The 9,857-nt window shown below is 36.2% G+C and overlaps 1 protein-coding gene across 1 annotated transcript; it reads right to left on the minus strand.

Moving 5' to 3' along the window:
* Positions 1 to 796: 796 nt before the first annotated feature.
* On the minus strand, positions 797 to 6,245 carry LOC137242736 (cytidine deaminase-like). Its single transcript, XM_067769991.1, has 2 exons — positions 5,995 to 6,245; positions 797 to 1,860 (listed from the first exon to the last, which is right to left on the minus strand). Exons 1-2 carry the CDS (start codon positions 6,065 to 6,067, stop codon positions 1,430 to 1,432), a joined length of 504 nt encoding a protein of 167 aa, XP_067626092.1. The 5' UTR covers positions 6,068 to 6,245; the 3' UTR covers positions 797 to 1,429.
* Positions 6,246 to 9,857: the final 3,612 nt, after the last annotated feature.

Consider the following 9,857-nt stretch of genomic DNA (forward strand, 5'->3'; position numbering starts at 1 on the left):
TCATCAATATCGATTTTGTTCAATAAATCTGACTCAATGCAAAGTATACATAACATCTCGAGTCGCTTTTGTCGCGTTGTAGCTCTTTCAGCAGCTTTGATTCTTTTTAATTGCGAGAAGGATCGTTCGGCGGAACAATTTGTGATCAAACATGTAAAACAATCCGAAGAGCTATTTCTGTGTTAGAAAATACATCGGCTAATTGATCTTCCATTAGAATCTTATACAAATGACTATGAGTTTTTTGTGCATCAGTGTATCTGGAGTTCACGTAACTTTGGAATTGTTTCATTTCAATGAAAAATTCTTCCAAATCTCTAGAATAAAAACGAACTAAGTTATTTGTAGCTTCGTGGAGGTCTCCATCACTTAGATAAAAGTTAATGAGAAATGCAAATCTCTCTGAAACTTCCATATACTTTCACTGTGAAGATTGTCCATGATTTTCAGGAAACCTTTTGTCCTAAAATAATCGCGAGGCGAAAATTCTACTTCTGGAGCATTTCCGTCATTAGATTGTTTTTTTTCTACGACGAGTACGTTTCACGATTTCAGTATAACCTACACCAGGTAATAATTTTTTCTTTTTTCCTCAAAATCATTGAACTTTTCACGGGCTGAAACTAAACTCTCTTCTAACGATCCGTACAAAAAACCATACGTTTGCAAATCTGCTTTTTCACTTTGCAATGACTTACTCACTGAACTCATAGCAGTCAAAATAGAGTTGAAGGCTTCTACACCCCCCGTTTGAAAAATAACCGAAATTTTTCAAAATAAAAACAACCAGTGTACATTTTGAGTTAATTATTTTTTATTATTCAATATACTCTCCTTTCACTTCGATACACTTCTTTGCACGCTAATACAATTTGTCAAATGCGTCGGAAATGTCCTTTTTAGGAACCTTGTCTAGTTCGTCGGTCGTCGCCTTTTGAATGCGGTCAATTGAGTTTTATTTATTTGAGTAAAAATTATTTTCAGTTCTGATTATATTTTTCTTTCATTCTCTAGAATTTTATGTTTGTAAAAAAATTTTTGAAGTCTTTTTAAGTTTTCGGGGGCCTCCTAAAATCGGGGACCCACGCAACTGCCTATTCTGCCTATTTGTTAATCCGGCTCTGCTTAGAACGAATACGACTCTCCTGTGAACTGCCTAAGTAGTATTTTTTGTACCTAAAAGAAACTTGTATGTTTTGAGGGAAACTCATTTTTTAACCACCCTAATGTATTCCCTACTTTCATTGCACATTAAAATTAGTTCACTGGAGTCTATTTTAATGTAGGAATCATAAAAACTATTTATTACTTATATTTTTTTTTTGGTGCTGTCATTATACATACATATATACAATATATAAGTACATCTTAATACCTTGGTATACTGCAGTATGCACGCTAGGTAGGTACAACATAACGATTATAATAATTAACAATTCTTCGCTTTAAACGTACGAAATCCATGAGGTAATAAATTATAAATTGAGGTAGAAAGAACCAAATCATCATTGGACTTCGTGCCACCAACTTTCGATTTTGTTATGTACAGTGGTATATCATTTTCTGCAAATTCCATAATAAATTGCCGGCATACACCACATGGCGTTGTGAAGGCATCTTCTTGATAGGCAACTACGGCACCGGCAACAAATTCATTATATCCCTCACTGACAGCTTTCGTAAGGGCTGTACGTTCTGCGCACGATGTGGGCGTAAAGCTGGCATTCTCAACATTACAACCGGTGAAGATGCGATCGTCTTTCGTCCGGAATGCGGCACCAACATGAAAATTACTATATTGCACATATGCGTTCTTTTGTACGGCAATAGCTGACTGTATCAGTTCCTTAGCTGGTTCATCTAAAAAAAAAAAATTGAGAACATATATATTTAATAGATCATCATTAATTATCGATTTTGGTCATTGTGTAAGAAGTGACGCCAATTTGCGGTAACTAAAAAGCGAGATGAAGTCCTCCTCCAACTGTGCTTCCCAACTCAGTGAAAGTCTCACCCTTCGCCTGCTTTCGGCTACGCGTGACGAAAGTAATACTTTCTGGACAATGATCCTTTGAGCTTTCGCTTTTTAATTGCCCACTCAGCCCAAAGTCCAAGTTTGATTTCAAACTGACATCGGTAGGGCCATCATTAACAGCCCTCGGGTAGACACAGTCCTTCAAATTTATATCCACCAACAGTGACATGGCTGCAAAGGCGCAAACTAGAGCTCTTGACAATCTATGTGCTCGAATATTAGGTTATATTAGGTTGAACTGGCCGGTCCATTAGGACATCACATAGACTGGATGAGTTCAAAGTGTTACCAGAAGTTCGTTTTAACGACCAAAAAACCCTATCAAAAACCAGGATATGTTATACAATAACTCCGTCCTCTTGGCAAATACTAGAAGCTTCCTAGGACTTAAGCCACCTGCTGCTTTTAGATATGACAGCTGTATCACTCCTAATAGCTGGAGTCTTAGCCTGGCAAGCGCAGGGCACTAGCACAGAACGTGCTCGATCGTTTCCTCCTCCAACCGGCACTTCCTACATCTGCTATCACTGACCAAGCCTAATTTAAAGGCATGTGACGCCAGAAGGCAGTGTCCAGTCAGTTTAGCCGTCATGAGTCTACATTCCTCTGTTTTTAATTATAGAAGCAACTTTGTTAGTATAAGGTTGTAATCTTCGACAATTTAAAGCCCCGCGCTTTAACCCACGCCTTTCGATCATGTGCACCTCTCGCCTTCGCTTAATCTCGCTCAGTCTAACTGGGAGGTCTACTCAGCAAGCTGCAAGGGATGCGCCCTTTTTAGCTAGTTCATCCGCTTTTTCATTCCCATCTATACCTATATGCCCTGGGACCCAATATAGATGTATGATTCTTCCTGTCCCGATTCTCTCCACGGACTACTTACACTCTAACACGCATTTAGATGCTGTGCTATGGGAGATTATTGTCTAAATTGCTGCTTGACTGTCAATATAAAAGTTAACACGGTTGCAGCTTAAGCTATTCACTTCTAGGGTTTCTACTGCTTTGGTTTGGCTACTATTTCCGCTTGGAAAACGCTACAGTAATCCGGCAGCCTGTAGGATCTGTTTATTTCCGGATCAGCACAGTATACCGCAAACCCTACTCCTTCCACTACTTTGGAACCATCTGTGTACACATGTATCGCCTCGTCCGCCAATTGAGCACCCTTGCGCCAACCGTCTACCTCTATTGTGGCCTTAAGATCGCCCTCGAAGCGCAGAAAGCTCGAATAGTATCTTCTTGTAAAATTGTTCAATGATTTCTGGGAATTGTTATATATGTTGTGAAATTAACAGAAATCGGGTCGCGTAGCTGAGGTTGACCATTGAGTTGCGGAAGCTCTGAATTGCGCTTATTAACCCCTTGAATCCTCTAAATTACTAGCCGATTTGGTGATAATCCATTATTTTACAAAACAACTTTTGCCAATCGATTATTCGAATAGTCGATCATCAAGAACTCTAACTGATAGTGCCCATCAGTTCGGTGTTGTTGGGCTTCAGTCTTTAGCTGATTCGTGGTAATTAGCGTCTTTTTTGTGTATAAGGCGGTCTATATGAACTCTTTTCTCCCTTGTTTGAAAAGCTCGGCGATTTGTTCGTCATTTCTCGGCCCCATGTAACTTTTAGCCGGGATATTGCCTTTTTTATATATTTTGTTATCGGGGAATGGGCTATCGGACAAGTCAACCTCACCGCAAATTTTTTGGGCATTATTCTCTCTTTTCCTTGCGACAACGCTCAGAAACACCGTTGGGAGATGTTTATCGAGAGGGTTGATGTCTCCGTCTGTTGGACCGAACAACTTTCACTTACATAGTTCACTTACATCGATGCGGATTATGGGTAGACGCTCGTTCACAAGCGTAGACAATCGTACTAAGTGGCGAAGTCTCCTTGACACCACAAAAGCAACATCGCGGTTCCGACTGGTGTTTTACTTCTCCTGACTAGTGTTATAGAAGTCGCAATTCCCAATCGGCCTTAAAACTTGGTTGGTCTCCATACGAAATAAAAAAGTTGCGAAAGAACACCCCTTAGTTTGAAACTTTAAAATTTTCCTAATGTCCTTTAAAACTCTGTAGCCGTTGCTGTAGTCATTTTTTTTACAGTTTGGGGAGCCAAAAATCAATATTTATGGGGCTACAACTGGTTTAGCAGACTCAATTATATAAAAACGACTTCAGATCTCAAAAGGAAAAAAGAAGGAAAAAAAGGAATTATAGAGCAAGTCCAAAACAATGGCATATACATAGGTTTAAAAATTCGGATGTCAAAGACTAAAGTTAAAATAAAACAAGTAAGGACGGGACTGTCTTCGGCTGTGCCGAAGACTTCATACCTTTCATGAATGGGTCTGAACAATAATCTTATCCCGTTCGTAATCTACAAATAGTCTGAAGTATAAGATAAGAAATATATAGTGAACAGATGTACATACCTAAACGATTTTTAAGATAAATTTAATATCAAAAATAGGTGGGTACTTTGTGTGAGGATGCAAAGTTTCACGTTTTTTGTGGTCTGCATGTAAAAACTATAACTACGAATCAGGTATTTCAACAATATATGACGTAAACGTAAGTATTTTATGAAATTTGAAGCTTCTAGCCGTAAAAAAGGGGCAAAAATGACAGTTTATATGGGGTATATAATATATATACCACAACTCTGTATGATTTTTGCAGGCAATAATATGTGCTATATACGTAAGCATTTGGTCAAATTTGAAGCTTCTAGCTATTAAAATGGGGCTGCAATTGCGAAAAAATATATATTTATACTATATATATATACTATATATACCACCGTATATATACTATATATACCACCATATATATACTGTATATACTATCGATCTCTATGATTTTTTCACACAACAATATATGCTATATACGTAAGTATTCGTTGATATTTGAAGCCCCTAGCTCTTAAAATAGGGCAGTAATTAAGAAAAGTTTCTTATCCGAACAATCGGATGTGGGGGATATATGTATACTATATATACGACCGATCTCATCCGTTTTTTCAGACAACAATATGTGCAATATACGAAAGTATATGGTGAAGTTTGAAGCTTCAATCTGATAATTAAGGAAGATATGACAAAAATCCTCTTTTTCTGAAAAATCGGTTGTATGGAGGATATATGCTATAGTGGTCCGATCCGGCCCGTTCCGACAAATGTCTAACCAGGCACCTAAATATACCCGATTACCAAATTTTCTCACGATATCTCAAAAATTGAGGGACTAGTTTGCATACAAACAGACAGACGTACATGTCTAAATCAACTCAGCTCTTCATCCTGATTATTTCGGTATACTTAATGGTGGGTCTATCTATTTCCTTTGACGACTTACAATTTTGGGATTCGTGCCGAAATTAATATACCATTTCATTTTCATGAAAGATAAAACGCATTTCAGCTGTATTTGCAAGGATAAAAAAAAACTATAATTTTTCCGATGCCCATTCAACATAAACTTCAAATTTAGAGGCGGAGTTTTGCAACCGTGGTCGTCACCAGAAATGGAGATTTCATCTGAAGCTTGTTGTTTTGGAGGCTTTTATGTAGCAGGACCCAAGCTCACAACAACCATGTACCTATTGGATTTTAATTTCATTTTTGTCGCCTCTTTGCCGCTGGTATATTCTACGGGGGGAACCCCACAGGGATTATATAAAGCGGCTATTTTTAAAACAATATGTACATAGGTAAGTAGGTATATAAATATTATACCAACTACAGACTGACTAACGAATTTAAACATAGTCGGTCAATATGAACACAAGAAGCTCCGCGTTTTCGAACTCCAACATTCGCAACATCCCTAATGTACATACGCATTCTACCTGAGTGCATACATATTTATGTACTTATAACTATTCGCACGGTCAAACGATAAAAAAAATCTAAAATTTCTTTATCAATTCCAAATGTATTTATATTCTCACCCAAATCACTGTATTTACTAATATGTTCTACGATTTCTGGTTTCCTTAAGCCCGTTACTGCATAAACGTCCATATTTAATTTTTTTTTATTCAAAATTTAGTCAAATTGTTTAATATCTTCTGTAATATATTTATTTTAAAGAGTAAAATTTCTTAGATACGTATTTTGCACCACGGTCCACATCAATCCAATTCTTGTGCACGTCACACTGTCTTCGAATTTTGTTCACCAACTAAATGTTTTGTATTTTCATTCAGAAATATCGTTCTTCTGGCCAAAAGACGGCCGAGACATTTTCGCTTTTTTCTCTTCTCTTTTCCTTATCAGCGCGCTCAAATTATTGTTTGCATTTGTGTTACCTGAAAGAGATTGCGACTGAGCTCAAAGAGAATGGAAGAGTCTACTGAAGTGGTGGTTTTGTTATAAAATGCCTCACAGGAAAATATACTCAAAGCCTTATGATTTGCATAAAGGGGCAAATACCCACCGACGTGTTCCGTACGTACGAACGTTTGTCGTACGAAACACGTTTGACCGAACCCCCAAGCATGGAAACATCAACTTTTTCCAATTAAATGTTTGATGTTGTAAAAGGCTGGAATTAATATTAAATAAATATAAGTAGATTACATATTTATAATCTGCACTTTTACATAATTATTTCGAATTATTTTCACAATTTTTCAAACTTTAATTAGGTGTTTTTGCATAAAAGTTTACTAGGCAACTCTGTCTAGTGAGAGAGCGATCAGCTGACACGTTCTTACGGAAAAAATCAAAATTGTTTTGATTTCTACGTTCCGGGCTACGTACGTACGGGCGTTGCACGTCGGTGAGTTTTCGTTTACATTGCACACTCATAAGATAGGTCGTGTCAGGTTACCGATAAAGCACCAATGTCTTCAGCTTTAAAAGCAGTGACGGATGTGCTGGAGTCAACTCCGGTGGTCTACTGAACGACGCTGTCCATGATATATGACCGATCTGTCAGTGCACGGACCTTTAAAAAGAGAATGGTGGTAGACGAAAAATTAAAATAGTGGTAGAAGTTGGTAGATTTTTTTCCAAGAAAACAATAGCTACACTTTATATTTGTACAAAACAATTCATATTTTATTGTAAAACAAATAAAGCACATTTCACGGAAATAACACTTTAAAAAAAATGTAAACAAAGCAAAAAAAATCATGTAAATTTGTACATAGCTTATGCCCATGATTCAATTACTAGAGATTTGTTCTTCAATGATGACAGATCTTTGACACTCCCAAATTGAAAAATCTGGACGGGTTGCTTTTACGAAGTAAGGAAATCGGGGAATAATTCAATCCCCTTCAGTGAAATTGTAGTAGACAAGTATCTTTAGTAGTATATTAGTAGTGATAATAAATTTGTAAATGCCAACAGGTTTTGGGGGAAATAATTAATTTTCTACTAAATATTTCGTGAATTGATAAAGTTATGTTGGTTTGGTCATTCTTTCAGAAATTGTTTGAAGAATGCCGTACGTTAGAATTTTATTCAAAAATGCGCTATCTCAAAATTTGTTTCCAAAACTCCTTACATGAGCATAAGTTCAATGCATTTTGTCATAAGAAGCGTTCTTCAATCTAACTCTAATATAGGGCGGTTTTGTGACAAATCCTGAATTGGGAAATTTTTGAAAACTATTTTGAAATAGCATGATTTTGAACAGGCAGCCGACATGGGGTAATACGCTACTCAGCAGCCGCAATGAACTGACAAAAACAAATATAAAAGAAAATGGCTTATTGTCTTACTCTATATTCCTACTTTGACTTTGACAGAAGAGTTAAGCTTTTGTGCGGTCCTGCTACACAGGAAGTATTCACCTTTTTATTCTGAAATTTCGGCAAGCTCTTCTCCGTTAAGTATTCATGGAAGCGTTCGGGATAAACCGTTAATTTAGAATATTCGGAATACGTATTTACCTCGATAACAATAATTCGAAGGCGGAAATAAAAATTTTAGATCGTTCAAAAGGTATTGACGAAAAACCGAAAAATGACCCCGGGTTGCGTTGGCGGCCTTCAGGTGAGCTTATAAAAAATTACCCTAGCCGGTCCACTAATGAGGTGTGATCAAAATTAAATGCGTGCAAAATCCCTTCGTATACAAAATCTTTTTCAGTGCACAAAAACATTCCAACAACTACATGACAATTGCCAACTTCAACTGAAAAAATATCTCCGGACAGAGATACAATTTTTCTTTTCCGCCTTAGGATTATTGTTGTCAAGGTCACCTCTCTCGGTCGTTTTGGACGTGTATTAGCAGTATACTCCTGTTCTAGACGTTTACCTGAATAAGTTAACATGCCCAATGAGTATATTTCGTTATGGCATCTCCATTATTTACTAATGACATTTTTACGTGAATCGAAAGTGAACGATTCCTTGGTGTCCGTACTTTTCATAAAACTTATGTTCAGCCACACTAATAGATCATGGCATAGTTAATAAATTCATCATAAAATTAAAAAAATGTTCTTAGGAACTATGGAATTCAGTACTTATCGGGTATTTGTAAACTAATTGCTTCCTATTTCTACTACTAATATTTTTCGAAAAATCGCAAAGAAACATCACAGTTAACGGATGTCAATTCGATTTGGGAGCAAAATGGCTGCAATTGTCAAAAAATGTGTCCGTCGAGCAAACCTCTTGTGATTGAATCATGGCTTATGCCTATATGCATGATGAAATTAATATTCAGGTGTTCTCATCCCCGTTCGGAATGCATAATTTAGAGGGTTGTCTATTATGCAAAACTGCCTTTGAAATCTACTACGATCGGAGTAGGTCTTACTATACATTTAGAAATATAATAACTACATAAGGCGCTACCAGGATTTTTTAAACATAAACATAAACGTAATACCTATATGACAATACTTTATTTTCGTGTATTTTTTCCTGTATTTTATCTTCAATTTTTTGTCGCACTCCCTCCTAATACGGCTTCAGTACTGGTGTAAGTGTATAAACTATATTTCAAAAAACTAACGAAATACAAGAAAAATACAACCTAGTTCATTAAAAACAAACGAGCCAGTTTGTTTTTCGATAGGGTTTTTTTACATTCGGCCGTTTTTTCTTTATTTTTTTCTGACAAATGAAAATTTTGTTTTTAGTTTGAAAATTTGGTGCATAAAAACACAATTAAAATCAAGTTTCTTGTGAAAAAAGTGAATCATTAATAATTAATAATTTGCGCGTGTTATTTGCATTGTTTTTATTGTTAAAAATTTTATGTAAAAATAAAATGTAAAACATAAACAAAACATGCCAAACTCACTAATTATGGGAGAATAGTGGTCTCGCTTTTTCATGATAGAAATTGTTTTTGTGTTTTGAAGTTCCGATAAAGTTTCGTCATTTTTTTTAGCTTGGAATCCAAGCAAAAATAAAGTAGTGTCATATATGCTTAACTTTGTATTCCCCAAAAGATTATAGACAACATTTGCAGAAAACTTTTTTTTTAGGAAATTTGTAGGAAAAATTTAGCAATAACAAGTAAGGAAGGCTAAGTTCGGGTGTAACCGAAAATTACATACTCAGCTGAGAGCTTGGGAGACAAAATAAGGGAAAATCACCATTTATCAAAATGAACCTAGGGTTTCAAATGGAAGGTATAGAAGAGTATTTTAAAAGAGAGTGGGCCATAGTCACCATAAAGGTGGACTAGAGGTCACTCTAGAATGTGTTTGTACGTTATGGGTATCAAATGAAAGGTGTTAATGGGTATTTTAAAAAGGACTGGACTTTGGTTGGTAGGTGCATCTCTTTCTACTAATCCTGACAGAATTGGTTAGTTTGCTAAGGAACTCGTTCTTTTCCTT

This window comes from Eurosta solidaginis, chromosome 2, assembly GCF_040869045.1.
Source record: "Eurosta solidaginis isolate ZX-2024a chromosome 2, ASM4086904v1, whole genome shotgun sequence".
Classification (NCBI taxonomy): Eukaryota; Metazoa; Arthropoda; class Insecta; order Diptera; family Tephritidae; genus Eurosta; species Eurosta solidaginis.

Excerpts from the sequence above, each read along its gene's own strand:
- LOC137242736 (XM_067769991.1), bottom strand. The coding sequence starts at position 6,067 with ATGGACGTTTATGCAGTAACGGGCTTAAGGAAACCAGAAATCGTAGAA. Across the intron at positions 1,861-5,994 it reads TAGTAAATACAGTGATTTGG|ATGAACCAGCTAAGGAACTG; the intron begins GTGAGAATATAA and ends TTTTTTTTTTAG.